General features: G+C 35.5%; 1 protein-coding gene across 10 annotated transcripts in view; it reads right to left on the reverse strand.

Moving 5' to 3' along the window:
* Positions 1–21,401, reverse strand: part of ULK4 (unc-51 like kinase 4) — a 246,606-nt gene that overhangs the window by 136,053 nt on the left and 89,152 nt on the right. For all 10 annotated transcript variants that reach the window (XR_010829259.1, XM_066992021.1, XM_066992022.1 and 7 more), the window contains exons 28-30: positions 14,558–14,609; positions 14,314–14,458; positions 8,932–9,024 (exon numbers count right to left, since the gene is read on the reverse strand). Coding sequence is in view for 9 of the 10 variants with exons in the window: in XM_066992021.1 (XP_066848122.1) it covers positions 8,932–9,024; positions 14,314–14,458; positions 14,558–14,609 (290 nt within the window). In the remaining variant the exon portion in view is untranslated. The remainder of the gene's footprint in view (positions 1–8,931; positions 9,025–14,313; positions 14,459–14,557; positions 14,610–21,401) is intronic.

Raw genomic sequence — 21,401 nt, forward strand, 5'->3', positions numbered from 1 at the left:
AATTACGGTATCTCAAATAATTTTAATTGATTTGATATATGAAAAAAAACAAACCTCAGACAATTCTGCAAAACCCTTTAGTTCTATTTGAAAAACACAATACTACATCAAGAAACTCCTTTCTTGCTTCTGGCTTTCTATATCTAAGCATTCATGTCAGCAGATCTATTTGTGCAAATAAGGACCACAAGACTGAGTTCTTCAACAGGACAATTAAAATGAAACTCTGCATGCAATTTATTTTTATATGAACCTCGATATTTATTATTCCTAAGAAGCAATAAACACAATGTGTAGAAAGAAATGAGTGTGAGAAAGTACTTTATTCACCAAAATCAACATACTACCAGCAACCTGAGAATGACTCCAAGATAGCAATGCAGCCACTTTACATCTCAGACTCCCAACACTTTGTAAGTTAGGTAATAGATAATATTAATGAAAGCTTCTGAACCCAATATGGAATTTTGAAAGGTTTATACCTTTTGTAAGGTATAAAAACAAACACATCCCTTCCCTAAAATACTGACCTGTGTTTTCAATGCACTAAGTTATAAAGGTAAAATAGGTTTATGCCTTCATTGTAACTCTTTTGAGAATCCTCTCTCTTTTTACATCTCCTGCAGATCATGACAGAGCAAGAAGCAATAAAGCAACATAAAGGATATTATGTGAGTTTTTTTGGTACTGTTTTAAAATACAGTCTACAGTACTGTAAGACTTTCAACATACTTCCCCAATACAAACAAAATTTTTGCTGAATTTGAAAGAGCAACAACAAAAAATCCCTTGTATTGATAGAAGACTGATTAGGAGAAAATGGAAGAGAGTGGGTGAGATAAAAGCAAAGATCCCACTTCACACACCAGAGATCACTTCTTCAGGCAGCTGAGCAACATTGATTTCAAGTGTTCTTGATTCCTATGAAATTTCATTCTACTACAGAACAAAAGGGATGTTACAATCTCTGAAGAATAGCTGAAGTTTGAAACAGAGACCCAAGAGAAGGTTGGCAAGCCTGCCACAAAGCAAGACCTTTTCTTCACAAAAGCACTATCTTATGATATTTCTCTTGCATTTCTTAGATATTTTTAAAATAATTAAGGAATACCTCAAGGAGAAAAGAGACATTAAAGTGAATGTAAGCCATCCATTCAACAGTAGGATTAAAATCTGAATTGAAAATGAATATTAACATGTCAGTTTTTAATTTGTGTAGAGCCTGCATTTTGCATGTCTGACTAATTCTATCTGTTCATAGAATCATACTGTCATTCAGGTTAGAAGAGACCTCTAAGATCATCTAGTCCAACCTTTAACCTAGTACAAATGTCCACCACTAAACCATGCTACTAAGTTCTAAATCTACACATTTCTTGAAGACCTCCAGGGATGGTGACTCAACCACTTCCCTGGGCAGCCTGTTCTAATGCCACACAACACTTTAGTAAAGAATTTTCTCCAAATATCCAACCTGTTCTTTCTATGCAGAATCTCCAGGGAAGAAACTGGTAAATATTTTGGAACTCACTAATAACCCAAACCCATTTTCTATTACTGAGAGAATGGGAATATGTATAAATCTGTTCTAGCTGGAAAAAAAATCTAGGTAAACATGAAGCATTTAAAAAAATAATTTTTAATAAAAACTAGCTACCTTGCTAAAACAAACAAACAAACAAACAACCTTATCTATAATCATTTAATAAAATTTTAACAAGGTAGAGCACCACCATACAGTGTTAAGAGAACAAGGTTATCTTTCAATTCTTTGAAGATTTCCTCAAAAAAAAATAAAATAATAATAACATAAACAAGAAAATATAGAGAAAATTTGGGAATAACAGCACTTCTGTGTTGCATTTGCATGAGGATTTATGTGACTTCATGGTCCTAGGAGTTCCAGTTATAAAAAAGAAAAGAATGAATGCCTAAAATCAGGTTTGCAATATTCAGAACACTGAGCAGGGATCTGGCTCATCTAACCAACAGGAAACACTGAAGCCTTACAAATCCTCCCATCCTCCAGGTTCAGAAATCACTAAACACTTCGGATTCACAGCTTCATACAATATTTAGTTCTCTTTTTAAAAAGGGTAGGTTTTTTGTTTGTTTGTTTTTAAATGTTTACCGATTGTCTTCCTTAGAATTGCAACATAGACTCAGGTTCCAACCCCTTCTTTAATCTCAGCCTCTTTTCTTCAGAGAAATCTGGCTATCCAGTAGGCTATGTTCTCCCTACATTGGGTTATATTCCACACTCTCTCTGTGATGCTGTCCTACTGAAAATAAAGGTAATTACAGATTTATTAGACCAGACAGCAAGTATTAACATATGCTTGCCTTCTTCCTTGTCTTTCATGGGCACCTACTGCTGATGGCATTTTAGATTTGCTTCATGCTAAAGACAGTTTGTGGCAGAATTGAATTCACTGAAGCCTGAAACTCCAACTGTACTACACTGACCAGCTGCCCCTCCTCATTAACTGCTTGTTTTTTTAATTCCTATTTATAGTCACAACAGCAAAAAATCATTATTGAAAGTAAAAACAACCAAAAAATGAATGGTATTTTCTCCTTCCATTTAATGTTTTACATTAAAAGAGCAGATATGAACCTTACAGTATGACATTTTTCAACAATTGACTTAACAACAATAGTAACATCAAATAGTAGCTTCGTATTTCTAAAATTGAGACATTCAGCAACTGATCAGCAACACGAAAGAGGAAACAAAATTACAGGTTTAAGGTTAATAGTTAATTTCTTTACTCAAGGGAAATTCTAATAAAATGTAACACTAAGGAGTCGTGTTTTACATTAAAAATGGAGATTACTATTGCAGTCAGTACATGACTAAACTATGAGAACTCACTTGCAACAGTGAACTCTGACCATTGCCTTTGATATGAATTACAGTGACGTGTGATTTGACAACAGTGTTATTAGCTGACACACAACTTAACATTTCAAGAGTCTATTTCTGGGTAAGTCTTCCCGCCTAGTGTTATTCAATAAAGCAGCATATATGCAAATCTTATACCAAATTACACAAATTGCAAACATCGTATGAATTCTTTGCCGTTATATATTAGCACTATCTCTCTAACAAGAAAATGAGGGTTTCTACAGCTCAGTTTTCATAGATGTGAAACTAGTGTAATCGGAATCAGGTTCAAAATCTACATAAATATTGCCCAAAGTTCCAATAAAAATGTATCATCATCTGACAATCTCTTTCAATCCGTCCACATTGTAATTTTCTCACTGATTTTGTATACCTCTAAGGCATAATCTTACTGTTCACCTCAGTTGGACTGGCCCCTGTAGGCTTACCTATTACCAGAAATTCTCCATATTATTTTATTCATATTCATTACAGAAAACAAGAAAACGCATAAAAACCAGTCAAGTAATTTAGAAACAAATACTTTTTTTAAAGCTAGAACTTCAACCTTAAACTAGGAAATTAAGATGACTAATGATCAGAACAAAGTGTTTTTAAAGCAATTAATTCAGGCACAGATTAGTCAATTCACCAGGAGAGGAAAGGACTGAAGTGCTAGCTCTCTAGCAAAGAACATACCATACACAAAGGTAATCTATGGAAAATGCTAACAAGTGCTTGTGAACTGAAAAAAAAATCTACCAACATGAACCAATTAAAAGCACCACATTGAACTACTAAGGTTTTTTTTAATTTACTTATTTGAAATGAAGGGTATGCATATTTGATGGATCATTTCAGAATATACTGAAATGTATACAAATGCTAATGTAAAAACATGATGTATGAGAAAATGATCAACCCATTACCAACAGTGATTGTAAATGTGCCGTTAAAGGCCTTTAATAGATAATGCATGGGTATGAACAATAACATAAATGCGAAGTTCAAAAATTGGACCATTCATGATTGATTTTTGGATGATTCCAAAGACGTTGTGATAAAGAGTTACTTTATTTACTCAAGACAATCTCCTGAGGTGTACATGGTCAATCCATCTATCATCATCTCAGATACTAGACCTGTGGCACATAGAAGCAGCAGATAATTTGTTGCAGCATCTTTCTATTTCATTTTCTGCCATCTCTTCCTCTTTCTTAGAGTGGTGCCTAATGTCTGTCTGGGAAATTTATAGTAGGGACAGTGGGTGGGGAAAGTTCTTCAATTTCCTCCCTTCCTTCAATTCACCATAAATCTAAGAAGGGTCACAACATTAGTTTTTAAACGATTTTTTGTCCCTCAGGAAATGACCTTAATAACAGAATACTGGAACATGTCCTACTCTCATGATTATCATCTGATGCAATATATGACATTTATCTTTAAGTTTCAGCTCTTGAAGTCAAGTAAGCATCAGCTTTCATGTGCAGAGTCACATAATAAAACAGGGTGCACAGAAGAAGGCCAAGTGACAGGGACAGCTAAGAGTTTATGGTATACAGCTTTCTACCACTTCTAAGAGTTCAATCCCCAGATCTTGTCTCCTTTGGAGTTACAGATGAATTGTGAATTTAATTTAGATGTAATTGTGAATTTAAGGTCTTTGACATACCCTCATTTGTCTATAAGTGTTTTAGGTTTTAAAATGCCACTGTAAAACTGCAGATCTGAGATATGTGAGCATCAATGCCATCCATAATACAGTTTCAGTACCTGTCCAAACATTGATGACTTTGGGCTACAGGTATACAATATTCCTTTAGCTCTCCTCTTACCTCCACTCTATTTGCCTGTCTTCCTTCCTTGCAACCAAAAATGTATATTATTCCAGCAATCCATAAAGACCAGACTCCATAGTTTCAAGTGTAATAGCTTTCAGGTGTATTCATGTTTTCAAATACCATAAGTTTCCAACTACAGACAAGTCAAGTATTTTCATAAAAGAACATACAGCAAAACACATAGCTACATTTCATAACCTTACCTAACAATTCTGCATCTGAGTAAAATCCAACAAAACTAATTAACGGGGGGGGGGGCGGGAAGGGAAGAGGATGCAAATTTTCTGTTGTTCGAGATTCACTTCATGAATTAAGCTACACATTTCCTGAATATCACAGATTTCTTCTTAAAATCATCCATTTCAAAATAGCTAAAGGCAAACTCTGCTATTATTGCATTGGCCTTACCATACACAATTTTTCTTACCATAAAATATTAAAAATTCTTGAAAATACGAGCCAATAGGTTTTTAGAAGATCTGTGACAGAATACTATCAGCAACTCTAAAGGCCAGACTAGCTTTGAGTCAAGCATAAGATAGGTAACTGACAGACAAGTTCCATTCAAAGCTCATCCTTCTAATACCTGACATTTTCTCATTACAGATTCACAGATTTCTCTAGGTTGGAAGAGACCTCAAGATCATCGAGTCCAACCTCCGACCTAACACTAAGTACTCCACTAAACCATATCCCTAAGCTCTACATCTAAACGTCTTTTAAAGACCTCCAGGGATGGTGACTCCACCACCTCCCTGGGCAGCCCGTTCCAATGCTTAACAACCCTTTCGGTAAAGAAGTACTTCCTAACATCCAACCTAAAACTCCCCTGTCGCAACTTTAGCCCATTCCCCCTCGTCCTGTCACCAGGCACGTGGGAGAATAGACCAACCCCCACCTCTCTACAGCCTCCCTTCAGGTAACTGTAGAGAGCGATGAGGTCTCCCCTGAGCCTCCTCCTCTCCAGGCTGAACAAGCCCAGCTCCCTCAGCCGCTCCTCGTAAGACTTGTTCTCCAGACCCCTCACCAGCTTGGTCGCCCTTCTCTGGACTCGCTCGAGCACGTCCATGTCCTTCCTGTAGCGAGGGGCCCAAAACTGAACACAGTACTCGAGGTGCGGCCTCACCAGAGCCGAGTACAGGGGCACAATCACTTCCCTAGACCTGCTGGCCACACTGCTTCTTATACAGGCCAGGATGCCGTTGGCCTTCTTGGCCACCTGAGCACACTGCTGGCTCATATTCAGCCGACTATCCACCAATACTCCCAGGTCCTTCTCGGCCAGGCAGCTTTCCAGCCACTCATCTCCCAGCCTGTAGCTCTGCTTGGGGTTGTTGCAGCCCAGGTGCAGGACCCGGCACTTGGCCTTGTTGAACTTCATGCAGTTAAATTAAATTAATGCTAAGTGAGGGTGTATGACACAGCAGTTGTTGCATGATGTAAAAGGGAAAAGGTATATAAAGGAAACATTAGACTCATTTATATTCTAACCCTTTAAGGAGAAAATGAACAACAAAATACTCATCCCCTCCCAAAACAACGTTTTATTCTTATGGATGCTCATATATTCAGATGTCCAAATACTAAATGTGCTTATTGAAACATGGAAGTTTTTTTTTTCTTTTACAGCTACCACCTTACACATGCTGGAACTTATGTTTGTGAAAGATCCAATTCTGCAGCATGTTAATGGGACATAAGTAGAATTATCCATTGCTAAATTGAAGAGAAACAGAGTGGAACAGCTCCAGGAATAGAGAATACTATAAACAACCCCAAAAGTGAAGCAATGGCAAAGATTACAAGGCATTTTTCGTATTTTTACAAATGTTAAATACTTAAGACACTTAAAATATGTATAGCACATTACCAGTATTTTATAAAACATTAAAAATATAGTACTCGAATAACTGTACTGATGTCATGTAGAAAAAAAGTGTTCAAAATAGTAAAAAAGATGATTGAAAATTTTTTCTTTGGTATCACAACAATTTAGCTAATGTACAGTGTCCGCTACAAACTAAGGACACAAAACATTAGAATGCATCTGTCTCTTTTCAAATGCTAAAGTAAGAACTTCTCAAATGTTGATGCCTCTACTGGGGAGCACATAGAAAGAAACTGAGGAGAATAGAAAGAAGAGATAAACTTGAGAAACAAACAAGAAACATGGTCAGATTAAAGAAGAAAGAGAAAAGAAAGGAAATAATGTATTAGTTTAGCATTTCTGAGAAGAGGCTATCTGATGACACAAACTAAAAGACAGTAGCCCTCACCTTCATCCAAATTCACTTTTTTAATTTGGAATAAGATTAATAAGTTATTTTTGAAAGATGTGAATGCAATAAGTGAAGCGCTAAATTAATATTTTGCCATTTCACAACAACCTTTTTTGCTACCACCTTTTTTTTTCATTTCAATTAACTCAAAGGAGAAGGCATTCATCCTTCAAAGCCAGGTGTTGTGGATGAAATATAAACTTAGAGAAACCATGGAGACTTGATGAAAATTGGCCCTCATCACTAACACCAATACTAAAACATAGTGGAGTTTTTCCCACAAAGAACAAATTTACTCCTGAAGGATTTTTGTCCAGTGTTACCTACATACTTCCCATCACAATAATCACAGATTCTTTCCGTGTGCCTAATGAAATGCAAAAAAGAGCATATGTTGTAATTCTGAGCTACATATGTACTGATATTTTAGTGCTCAAACCAAAATACAATCAGCTGTGACCTACTGTTTATCTGCATTAACCAGCATTTATCTGGTTTCAGCTTTGTTACCTAGCAGTTTGTGAAAATACGAAGATATTATGAATTTCTGTCACAGTTTTGATGTATGGGCTAATTTCAGCTAAAGTAATTGGGAAGTCAAAGAATCAGGAGGAAGACAGACCAAGAGACTTGCATAATCTCTTCTCCTTCAGAAATCTAGCCAAACAAATTATTCAGTGAAAGTAAAAGAAAGCCAGCAAGACACAGGAGAAATGGGATGATTACAGATGTGTACTGAATACATAAGATTCCTCAAATAAAGAGAATTCATTAGGCAGAGGAAGAGCACTACTATAATAGCCAGTGTTCTAGTTACAGAAATATTTTATTGTAATGCTTGAAGAATTAGAATCTCTGTAGGTTAATGCTAAAAATAGAAAGCTGTATTATACTCACTATACATAAAAGTCTGCAGTAGCATAAACAGATCATAAACAATAAAAACTGTATACATATAAATACAATTGAACACCACCCTCACTGTATTCAAACTGTTTAAAATCTCAAGCCACTCAATTTTCTGGTTCATTTTTAGTCTAGTTAGTATATCAAAATAACACCGTAGAATATGAAAAGACAATGTTTTCATCTTTTGCAAGATCAATGGGAGAACAATTTAAATTTCCTTTTGTATAAATATTTTAGAGTTATATATATGCTAATATATATTTTATATTAAAATAATTTATATATGAAGTCTTGTGCTTATTTTAATTAGTCAAAGCAAGACAGTACAGTATGCAGTGACTTCTTAGCCGTAACACTATCAGATACCACAAATGGACATTGGTAAGTGCAAAAAGAACCTGATTTTCCTGATCAGAGGAGAGGAATAGCTATGTGTGTCCATATGGGAGAGGTATGCTTCTCCCCCCCCCTTTTTTTTTTTTGGATCATCACAGCTTAAAGAGTGTCTCCTTCCCGTTGTTCTAGTAAGATATTTTTAAACATATTGGGTGTACCTATACCAAACATTAAAATCAATATTTAAGAACTTATTTAGGATAGTGATATTTGCAGAAAAACTGGATAACTTTAAAGTGACTTAAATGGTCTAAACCATTTACAAAGACACCACCTCTTCCTAGCACAAGTATGCTTAGCTGGACAATAGTTTAGATAATGTTTTGGTATTGAAATTATCATTAAAATGTTCTTTAAAATTAATATTAAAAATATATTATTTTTGTCTTTAATATTTCATTGGCTAAATTCCTATTAAAATAAGCAGGATCATATAGAAATAGCACAAAAGCCATAAGGTTATGTTCTATAACAAATACTCTACACAATTTTTCTAAATCTCCTAAGTGCCAGTCAAAATAGTATGACAGTGAGAGTTACATTATTGTTAAGTCCTAATTCAAAAAATAAATTGAAACAGAAAGCACACAGAACAACAGAAAATGGATAGTTACATCACCTCACAGAAGCGGGGCTGTGTTCAGTCAAGGCCACCAGCAGTTTCAGAGCATACACTGGTACTGGGTCTGGAGCCATTAGAATGTACCCGTACCTGAAGGGGAAGAGAATAGCAACATTGAAAAAAATATATAAAACCAAGAGCTGTGCGTTAATAAGTTGATGCTATTAAAAACACGTTTCCAAACTTTATAATAACCACAATGGAAATGCAATGCTGTTTGGAACTACACAAAGCAATAAACAAGATCTATTTAGAAACAGTATTTAAAAAACATCAGATTAACTTTTAAAACATCATTAATAAAAGAACTAATTACTTTTTTATATGGAGATATACATACATAAATACATAATATTTATGCAATGTTTTAAAACATTTATAAATGTATATGATTTAATATACATTTTTAAAACAATGTTTATTCAGAGCGACAGTGAAGATAAAAACTACAAAAGAAATATCTATGAAACATTTCAAAACATCACCTTCTGGATATCTTGGTAAAGGAAAACAGGCTGCTGAAACATAAAATGGACCTTGCTCCTGCTGCTGGTTTTCCAGTAATATTCCCCCAACAAATGACTATTTTTATTTTATCTTTTTAAAATAGAAATATATCTGGAGGGGAATGGTGTACAATGACGGAGGAGAGATCAATGTAAGCATAAAGAAAACAGACACAGCCAAGTCAAAACCTCATCTATGATTACAAGTAGTGCTACTCCAAACATGTGGAAGTAATAGAATTGTAAGCATGTACTGATTTGTAAAAGAAAAATATGAAGAATTAATCAAATACAAATAAAATGATGATTTGCAGGAAAATGTGGTAGGTTATCATGTTTTGTGCACCAAAATACTTTCACATTTTTTTGTCTTGGGTTCTGATGCAGGAGGGAGGGGGATGAGCAAAAATCAAGCAAATAAATGGGAAATTTGCTTCATGTGTTAGCATCCCTCCTCGTGTCTGAACTGAGGGATCTGAATCACTTCCCAACATGTTGGCATGTACCCTCACGTGTGCTAGCTCTTCTGTGGAACAAATATCCCCTCTCCACAGGGACCACACCTCAGCACTGATTTGCACAGGAAAGTAATCTAGAAGGTGATGTACTTTCTGGCCAAGTCTCTCACCTGGACAGCTCTAAGAAAAGAAGGGTAAAGCACACCAGTTCCACATTCTTGATGTAGCCTGCTAGACTTCCTTCATAAGAGGTGAACCTTCCAAACAAGCACACAGACTACAACCAACGTATCACAGCTGCTACATACCAGCCTGAATGTGCTGCCACAGAGCCACAAAGCACTCACATGCCGCTGAACCTACTCTGTAGACCAATGAGTAGTCAATGTTGGCTTCACGTCTCTGGTGATCAGAATTATTCCTTTAAAAGAACAGATTCCAGTTCCTCAAAGAAAACTATTTCTCACTGGTGATTGAAAAGTCCTTTTCTTCATAAAGGGAGAAAATACTATAATGCATTAGTGCATTATTAATGCACACCGATCCTGGAACCCTACATGCATGGAGTACATATTTCTACAAAGCATAATGGAATTATTTGCCCCCCCCGCCTTTTTTTTTTTCTTTTTTTTTTTTTGTTCCTCAGGATCCACAAATAAGAGGCAAGCAGAGATGCTATAAAGTGACTTAAGTGTCAGAAGTCATCTGCTCACTGCACAAGACATGGATTTAGTTCTCCAGAATGGTAATTCCTAGCAATAATAATGAATGAATCAGCCATGCTAGCTTAAAAATCTGATACTTTGTGATATACTTGCTTTATTATAAGCACATCGATACCTTCTCTAAATGGAGTCCACTTTAAAGCATTTTAAGCCATCTATTTATTACATCTGAGAGAGATTAGTAATAATCTGCACACTTAGCAGCATAATTCCTTGGAGTTCAATTTAAAAACGTCTTTATTTCCTTTTACTTCAAACTCTATTTTTTCTCCAAAGAAAGCATTAGTAAAAAATATTTCTAAGGGAAGGTGCAGTGATCCATCAAACCAGATACCACATGAGAAAACACAGATTACTAAAAAACACAGATTACTAAAAAATTAATGTAAACACATAGCTTGAATAAAGACCGTTAGGAACTATGAATATATGAATCTTCTGTTAAGGGAAAATATTCTGTGCTTGAGAGACTTTGTTAAATGAATGAGTTCATTCAATGATTTCCTTGCCACTTCAAAATGTAAACTAATTTAGTAACAACAGTTTTAGAAAGCATTTTATAATAGTTCTGCAAACTCTCTGTACTGCAGTGCAAGAAGTTATTTTGTCAGTCTTTTCCATAAGCAAGAGTGAAAAGAGGACTTAAAGATTGTAGGATATGGATTCTCTTAAGCTCTTAAAGACTAAACATTTTATCTACAAATTATTTCAAGTATCCAGGATTTTGTACTTGAAGAACTGGTTTGACAGTCTACTGAGAGCAAGCTAATCTTTAAAAACACATTCCTCTCCTGTTGCTGGTTCCAACACAAATTTGAAATGATGGTATGTCAAATCATATTGGAATATTAAGGAATATTAAGAATTAAATGAGAAAGGGCTGATGTTTGAATTTCTGATTTAAAAACCTGGATATGTAATAGAAATTATTTACTTCATTCATTTCCTGTAGAAAAAAGTTTAATTTTGGTTACAAAAAGCTCAGGAAAAGTAACTTCTCAATGAAGTGAAATCAAATGAGACTATTTCATTTGAACGAAGTCCTATAAGGAAGTTAATCTTCAGATCTACAAATGAACAAATATTTAATGAAAGAACATTCTACTGATGATAGAAAAGATGTGGAAAAAATTGTTAAGCACTTATTTTTCCCGCATTGACAGGAAATTTATATTTCATGCATAGTGACCAAAATCCTACTTCCTGTGTTAAATTGTTAAATCTAGATGCCCCTCTGATGAATACCCAATAGCTCTCATCTCTCAAAAAGCAGGATTAAGAGGAGTAGAAATACCTTCTTCCCCACAGAGTGCCCATGATCAAACAGCCATTACATTTCTTATCTTTTGACTGTCCTCCACCTGAGTCACATTCTGTCCCATCCTTTGTCCAGGAACAAAAAGACTAAACAACTTCAGCAAACATCTCTTCAGCCTCTAAATACAGGCTTTACTTTCTATATCATAGTTTTCAAGTAACTGTTACTTCTTGGGGTAGAGCCTGCATCTTAGGCCTCTCTTCACAGATTTAGGCCAGACTCCTTTGCATTCAGATAAAGCTTCTATTGAGATCTGTGGAGACTGTATGAAGATTCATTCCTAACTCCCATAAATATTTTCTGATCCATACATCGAACACTGTTGAACAAAACTTACCTTTAGTGTCTTTTCTGACATCTAAGGCAGCTGCTTTGGTCTTCCTTTAGTCTCCTTTTCTAATTTTTCTCAAAGTTGAGTTTTGAGAGTTTCAAATCAAAACTCAGTTTTAATTTTCTTTTCTGCAGAAAATCCTTCAACCCTCCTCTGCTTTTTGTTCCACCTGTGTCTTTTTGCATTGATTACCTGCTCCCCACATCTGAACATATTTACTAAGCATTGGATCAACCTGCAGGTTCAAATAATGTATTAAATACATCAACACTAGTTAACTCTTTTTTAATTACTAGAAGATTTACATGTTCTTCTGCCATGCTCCTGAACTAGAGTAAAATTTGTTTATATCTAGCTCAGGTAAATTCCAATTATCTTTTTTTTTTTTTTTTTTCTTAAAATAGTCTCAAAATGCTTTTCAAATGCAAGTATTATCTCATCTCTATTGGTGAGAAAAAAGGAACTGATTCAGGAAATATTTAAGCCAAGCCTGGAACCAAGATTCTGAGCTACTGCAAGACTTCTTTTATACATCTACGATATAATGCATGCAAAGATAGCACAACTGAATTCTCCAAAGTAGAATCATATTTAGTCTCAGACCATAATACAGCTTTGTCACCCAATTGAGCTAATTAGAAGAGGAGACAGTAGTACATTGGTTGTCTTCCTTCTACTTTGGAGTTAGCCTGACCCCTCCCTCAGCTCTATGAGAAACATGTTATAAGATGGGCATGTCTTCAAAGGGCAAGTTTCAAAGCAAAGACAGAACTCGGTCTTGCTTGACTTAAAGTCTCTTCCCCTATCTGAAGAAAAGTATCTGACAGCTTTTAATAATATGTATACTTTATTCTTTAATATTTCTAGTTTCCATTTTAATTCATACTAAAAAACTCTGTTTTCCATTTCAAAAAACAGTGTGAAGAAAGATCTGAAAATTAGCTTTTCTATATATCACTAAGATTTCCTTCCAATTTTCTCTCACAAAGAAAAGTTTACAAATATTGCACAGACAGAACTTTGGTTCTCAAATTTTAAGAGTATTAGTCAATTAGCAAGAGACAGTCTCATTTTTAGGGAACGCACTATGTTTCTGATCATAATCCAGCATCCATTCCTCCACCCTTCTGTCACTTACTGAATGTAGGGGTGGGGAACAATTTCCTCACTTAGGGCAGCTAAGTATTGACAATTACTAACTTTGGAAGACCACACATTAAAATGCACTGTAACATTATCCTGGAATAACGTGAAAGATAATTCTTACTGTACACACCTTATGTTTGTGTTTTCTTTCCCTCTACTGAGATGTTATCAGCTCACAGTATACATATGCATAACACATGCAGGTGAGCATAAAGACAGAATCACAGGGGGTTGGAAGGGACCTCCAGAGATCATCGGGTCCAACCCCCTGCCAAAGCAGGTTCAGATCCAAGTCATTTTGAAATGACAGGCCTCATTTGCCATATAAATTAAGTTCCAGGCCACAGCTGGCCCACAGGCTGTAGTTTCATCCACTAGTATAGGGTTTTTCTGTTGCTTAGGGCAGTGGGAAAGGACAGCAGTTTAGACACAATAACCCTTCTGTGAACATGGAGGACTAATCCATCGTGTACTTTTCCTTTTTTTAAAAGTTATAAGCCATTCCATATGATCTTAAAATGTCTTCCAGGAGGCCACAGTACCCACAACAGTGAAGATGTTGGTGTTAGAATGCTCTGACTTTATCAGCTGAACAAAGAGAAGGTATTTAAATCACAGCTAGGGGAAACTTCAAGAAACAAGAGCAGCCAGAGGCACAGTATCACCAAGATGCAAAAATGAGTGTCAGACAGAAGTTGTGGTTGTGTTATAAACAACCAAATTCTGAATTAACCTAGGATAGAGACGTTGGGCACAGAACTCAGACAGCAGCTAATTACCATTTCTTTTTTTCATTTTGCCATTTAAACATAAAAAAGGTATTTAAAACAAATATGCTGTCAAAATGGATTGAATATCAAGTTATTCCCCACTAAAGCAGCAATACTATACTTACTGAGGCAGCAAGGAATCTCTAATGAGAGACAGAAGCTTGCTGTTTGAGTCGAGGCTCTCCCCTTTCTCCTCAGCCATGACCTCGTGGCTTAAGAGCAGTGATGTGGTTTCTGAGAGCAACCGCAAGCTGAAGAGTCTCCATTCCACTTAAAAATAAAGGTGCCAAGAATGTGACCACACTGAAGTCTAATTAAAACAAAATGTGGAATTCATGGAAACTGTAGTTGATGTGGCCGTATACTTACCATTCTGACCATGGACCAAAGAAACTAGTGGTGGGAGGACACAGTCTTCAACCTAAAACAGAGAATTAGAAAGATCTGGTTTAGATTATTCATGGGGAAAAATAGAACAGAGACATATCTATGTTTATTCCACTGCTGGAGCCCTTAATCAAAGAGATGAATAATCACGGAAAACCATCCATAATCACACTTATAAAGCCACCAAGTACACTTTTCTCTGGTAAGCTGTCATAAAGTTACAGACAGTAACTTATACAGAAAACAATATCAACTTTGGTATAATTCATTGAGAGTGCATTTTCATTTAAAATACAGAATTTAGTGCAGATGTAAGACATTAAGCAAAAAGAATATTAGAGTATCTATTAGTCCTGATGTATTAATCCATAAACTAGACATCAAATAGAGTGAGGAAAAAACATCCTAAGAAACATGCTTCTAAACCAAATCTGTATATAGCTAAAATATAACAGGTAAGACTTACTACCTCTAATGAAACATCCTTAAGCTTAGTAGAGAGTCTTGATAAAACTTCAATTTCTTCCATTCTGGCAATACGTAGATTACCATTAAAATTTAAGTTTACAGACTTTAGATTTAAAATATGGGGGAAAATAAATCAGTCAACTCTTTATTATCCATGCGTGTACTGAATTACAGATTGATCATCATCTGTCAGAACTAGTCAGCTTAGTTCCATCTGAAATCAACTTCTGGCAAATTATGATATAACTTAGTTTTATATATTTAATATTAAAAATAGAGTACTATAAGTATTCTGTCTAAGAGAATACATTGCTAAGTCTTAAATCATTAGTAAAAAAAAAATATTTAGACCGTACACCTTAATATGAGCAAAAAATGAAATAATTACATGAAAAATCGGAATGACATCTTTGTATATGAATACAATATTAAGCTATTTATTCTGATAACTTAGCACCTGATCCTTTGTCCAGGACAGACTTTAGATCAAAATTAATAATCACAGCCATAATCTGAAGAAAATTGTTTATCCTACTTTTGGGTGCCTGAAGTAGGACTGAAAAGCAAAAGAGAGTGGAAATAGTATGGAAACTACTATTAATTCTCATAAATCTAGATGGAGATGGTCTGAAATAATATCTCCTAAATACTCCAGGATGGACAGTCTCCTCTACTTTGCAGATATTTTTTTCTTCAAAATGATTACTGTTCTACTTGCAGATTATTCCACACACATTTTATCACTCTGTTCCTTCAGAGGTACTCTCCTGTACTACCCTGCCCATACTGCCATTGTGCTACTCCAGATTTGCTGACAGCATCTCCTCCTTGGTGACTGGTTTGGAAACATACCTCTAGCCTCAACATATTCTCAAAGAGAATAGGGAGGTATACTAAGTATACAGATGCAGATGGTGCAAAACAACATCAGCATGAAGAGACATGAGAATGGGAATGTCATTTAGGACTTGCTGCAGAAAGAAATACTGCCTTGTTATGCTTCAGCTATGGCGTTACTCAGGATTATTCAAAAAAAAAGAAGAAGGTCAAACATTTATTAAGGTATTGGAGTATATTTTTATATTGTTTGTCCTAGTTCTCCCATTCTATTTGAATCCAGCACGTGCTGTAAAGGAGTATATGTTATCTATATATACAAGAAGCAAGTTGTTTTCCTACAAAACTTGCTGTTTAATAAGACAGGCATGACAGGGTTATCTGTTTTGTTTTGTCTGTGTTTGTATGCCATGGTCCTCTAAGAAGAGTGACTGGGTCAGGCAGAAAAGGAGATTCTCTGGCATGAGAATAAACTGATCATTCTCAGGGGGCTAAACTTGCAGATTTCAGGTGACGGTAGCAGGAAGAAAATCCATTTTAATTTCTATTCTTTCATTAAATAATCATTTTTCTTTCTATTTAAAAGACATTCTAACAAATATTTATCAAAACTTGCAGCGATTAAAAACCTTTTTAGCCTCCTTTGGGAACTTCACTCTAAGGAAAAGGCTGAGGCAGAACCACCTCTAAAGTTTCCCAGCTCAAGGTTATTCCACAAATCACATTAAAAGTTAGGAAGAAGTTTATAATCAAAACACAGACCCCTTATAGTTTATTAAATATCAATTTAGATACTTAATTTATATTGTTTCGGGGGAGATGAATGGACAGCCTGGTAATTTTTAAGTATGCATCATGGCTACGCAGCTTGCTCTTGGTTTTCTTTATACAAATAAAATTACTGTGTAGGCTTTTACTACACCATGAATAGGATTTGGTGTAATAAGACTGGGTTATAATTCCCCATGTGTTTTGTTTTAGTGATTAAAATCTAGAAGATTTTAACTCCTCTAGAGTTAAGCAGCCACTATTAAGAAAAAGCTACAGAAGCTGAAAATACATAATGAAAAGGGGTCACTACATGAAATTAGACTCTAGTTAGCAGTAACTAGAGCTATTCCAGTTAACTATTTCATTGTTAGTTGGTGGTCTCTGTTAAAGGAATCCCTGGCTTTAAGGGATTTGTTTAGACTTTGGCTTTTTTTCACTTCTGAAAAATTACAAAGAATCCCTTTGTTACATGCTTTCCATAACAGAGGTAAAGGACTCTGCTTGAGGTATGGAAGTCAGTTTATTCTTGCAAGTAAAGATAGCCTTTATACCTGTACAGATAATGCTATGTATCATGCATGTAGCTAGAGCGTTTTGTAATGTCATCATTTTGAAATATTTCATCTTAGTCTGTAGTAAGATAAATAATACACTACACTCCAAAAGCTCCATTTGTAGGTCTCTAAGGTGTTCTGCAAATGGTAATTGATCGGTTATCACAAACTTGTGAGGTTAAAAAATATATGTACTTAAGGTTCTTCAATCCAAAAAAAAAAATTCAACCTACTGCAATGCTCCTCAAATGAAGAGACACATTTAAGTAGTAAATTAAAGGTGTCAGAAAGAAACAAGGCAAAAGAGCATCTCTCATTTATCTGAAGCAATGGATGTGGAATATTAAAAATCACTTAGCAGCAGCATTGACTCAGACTGACACTGATTAAGATGGCAGTACACAGCAGCATGATGCAACTTTGATTTCTGAAACCTAGATTTCCTTTCATTTTCATCTAGTATTAATGACAGTCATTCCACATTAGATAATGTAGTCAAACCAGTCGTGTTTTCTAAGATAAATGTATTTTAATAATCATTGTAAAGAATATTCTTTAGGTCTTAAATAATTTTAGCAGCTTTTTCTGACCTTTTGCTGATAGAAGCCTCAGTTTTGGCAAACAATCTGTTTAGAATGGAACGCTCCATAGCAGGTGTTTGCCTCATTTCAATTTGGTGTGGTAGCACTAATTCTGTGGAAAATTATTTTGTGATGCAATGTGTACACAAATTTAAAAACAAGATATCAAGGTGAAATAAACTGGAGTGTAAGAGAGGAAAACATAATAATATTGTATTCAGTACATAAAAATACTTTAAATAGATTAATCAGCAAATTGCATAAATTTCTATAAGTTTTGTATACAGAAGCATGTTATCACTCTTTTGGTACTTTTAGAGAGATTGAAACAAAGAATACTCAAGCAAGGATTCATTTTTTTCTTCTTTTAAATGACTGCTGACACCTACTTGGTATCAAATCTCCCTGTATGCATGAAGGTATTCAGATATTTTTCTTTTCAGACTTTATCACTAAGACCATTTACAATAAAAAGTGGGAAATATTCTTTATGCCTAAATAGACTAGATAGATTTAATATTGGTTTGAATATTGGTATGATCATAGCAATATCTGGGTTCCTACCACCTACTAAAGAGCCTGATATCCAGCCCACAATGAACCCCTCCCTACTGCACAAGCCCACTATTGTATAATTCTGTGATTACGGCATTCAACGGCTATGCTGCCACAATTCTGCTGTCATCAGTACTGAAAAAATAGCAATGAAATACTAGAAATTTCCATACACACTACAGTCACATCTCCCAGCTATAATACATATGCACAAGACCAAGGAAAAATGTAGTTCAAACCTAGTAATCCTGTTTCTAACAATTGGAAAGGAGAAGAATAAGAATAGGAGAAACACACAAAGCTTAAAGCACAACTCTAGTTTCTAGCAACTTTTGAGTTAAGAAATTTTCCTAAGCTGAAGCTGCATCTGTATTTTTGCATTTAATAAAAGCTTACCAACATTTCTTCATCTCTCTCCAATCCTATCTAAAATGTATTTATACTTTTAGCATGTGTGATACCTACAACAATGAATTCCACACTTCAGTTATGCCTTATGAAAAGGCACTTTATTTTAAAACACCTGTCTAGTACCAACTTGATACTCACTCAAAAATCATGAATAATTATTTCCAATTCATCTTTTCCATGCCATCCATTAATTTATATACTCCTTTGTTTTCCAAGCTGAATTTTTTACCTATTCAATCCCTCCTTGCAACATCAAACTGTACTTTTTCTTGAGTGAAAGACCAGAACTATCCAAGGTCTCAGTATCCAAGATCTGAGGGAATCATGGACTTCCTATGGCACTGTGGTGTTTTCTGTTGTTTTTTTGTTTGTTTGTTTGTTTTTTGTTTTTCTGTGGTCTTTTATCAGTCATTTCTAATAATCTAGTTGTCTTTCTGATTACGGCTGAATGTAACACCACCATTTTCATAGAAAAGCTATACTATAAGATAGCCAAAACAGGTACAAGTAGTTTAGAGACTGACATTGTTTAGGCATAATTGGATGATTTTCCTCATGTGCATCGCTTGACATTTATCATTATTGAACTGTATGTCATTATGTTGTTCTTTTACTCAGTATCTTGAAAACCTTCTGCAGCTCTTCTGTCAGTTTTAGTTTTCACTACTGTGAATAACTTAGCATCATCAGTCAGCTCTGTCACCTCACTATTCATGCCCTTGTCTGGATTACTTATAAATAGCAACATAGATCTTTGTAACGCATCCTTCTTAATATACCTACATTTTTAGAATTGATCTCAGTTCTCTACTTACTAAATTTTAACTACGTAAAAGAAGCTGATCTATAAGATAAGAGGAAAGGTCCACTGATGGATTTTAAGAGTCTTTGGTGCATTGACTGTCAAAAACCTTCTGAAAATCCAAGTAGAGTATCCAAACCCAGAACATCTGTCTTCTTAATAACATTGATTCCTGCAAGGAAAACTCTACTACTGAGGTCTGAGCATCCAGCAAAAGCTCTACTCCCTTTTCCTCAGAATTTTATCAGCTACACAGATCAGATCTACTGGAAGCAAACCACAGTTTAATAGAAAATCCTCTGCAAAGTCTCTGTGTTACTTTAACCCTCAAAAGAGAGAGGCAAGCCATAGTTTCAGAGTAATGAAGTATTCAGGTACCACTGGGAGGAGGCTTGGAAGAGACAACTGTGATTTCAGTCTTTTTGTCTCCTCTGTTCACACCACATTAGACACACAAGGCCTGAACCCTAAATAAATGTTCCTGCGTTCGAAAGAAAGAAACATTGCCTCAGCTTTTCCTTAACCTCACCAAGCAATGTCAAAGCTCCACATATATCCACTTAAGAGCAGTTATAACGCTGCAAGGGCTCCCAGCAAAAGGGTCCCATACTAGCATATCCCTATTTAGGGAAGGAACCGTATGATGGAGTACTACACATCCATTCACTTGTGCTAGTTAACAAGGATGAATTCAACTACTCAACACATACATGCAACCATCATGTGTTAACGAACTAGCATATAGCCAACATTACCTGTTATCACCTGCTACATAGGCTACATTTATATGGGTAGCTTAACCCTCTTCTCAAGGCCACAGAACTTGCCTCGATAGGACTAACATTACCAGCCTAAAGAATCTTTCCCTTGCTTACAACTGAGTTCCAGAGCTCTTCAGGGCAGTGTTTATGGACAAAGTCTTTGCATTTGGTGTCACACTGAGCGGACTGGAAATAAAGAAACTACATCACCCATTCCATTCAGCTACCTTACCCATACTTGCAAATGACAAAGCACACTACCTTCAGAGATTTTTCTAGAGGTCTCTTATTCTTTCCAGTGTGCATGTGTCTAATTTACAACTACTGAAAAATACCTTCTCCTTACCCACAATTCAAAGCAGAATGTAATAAAGCAACGACTATCAGCTTCCAGAACCTTATTTCCAGTCCCATGTAAGATCCACAACAACCAACATCACCTTGACATTTATACTCATTAAAATTCCACATACAAAGTTGCTGCTGAGAGTGACCATGGGATTAGAATTGTGCTGCCTTCAAATTTCTTAAAGCATCTGCTGCAGGCACAGCATGCCCCTCAGTGTTCTTTATATTCCCAGTAATCTCTCAGAATGTAATGGAAACAATAATCAGAATGAATTGGGGAGAAAGATGACGTTTTTGTAATTTTTGTTGAAAAGTCTTCAGAACTACAGAATCTTCATTGAGATATCTTTTTCTTACTTCAGGGAAGAGATAGCACTGATTGACTGACTCAATATGTCAATTAGTACAGAACTGGTTTTGCACACCAAAAAAAAGCCTTGTGTCATGTGGATTAGTGTAATAGACAGAAAGCCACATGGGGTGTACACTTTTAATCTACTTGAAAAGGGAGAGTGATTGATGAAATGATGTATAATATGTCCACATAGTCATGCCCTACATTGACAAAATTAAGGTGTCAGTGGTTAGATCAGAACAGGTTATGGATGAAGAATACATTGATGCTGAATAAAGAAAAGACTAAGATGGGCTGAGAGAAGCACTTGCTAAAGTTTCTATCCCCTGTTGTCATGTGCGGTGAAAATAATAACTCTCATATTGTCAGTCAGTAGTTTTCCA

Source organism: Anser cygnoides, chromosome 2 (assembly GCF_040182565.1).
Source record: "Anser cygnoides isolate HZ-2024a breed goose chromosome 2, Taihu_goose_T2T_genome, whole genome shotgun sequence".
Classification (NCBI taxonomy): Eukaryota; Metazoa; Chordata; class Aves; order Anseriformes; family Anatidae; genus Anser; species Anser cygnoides.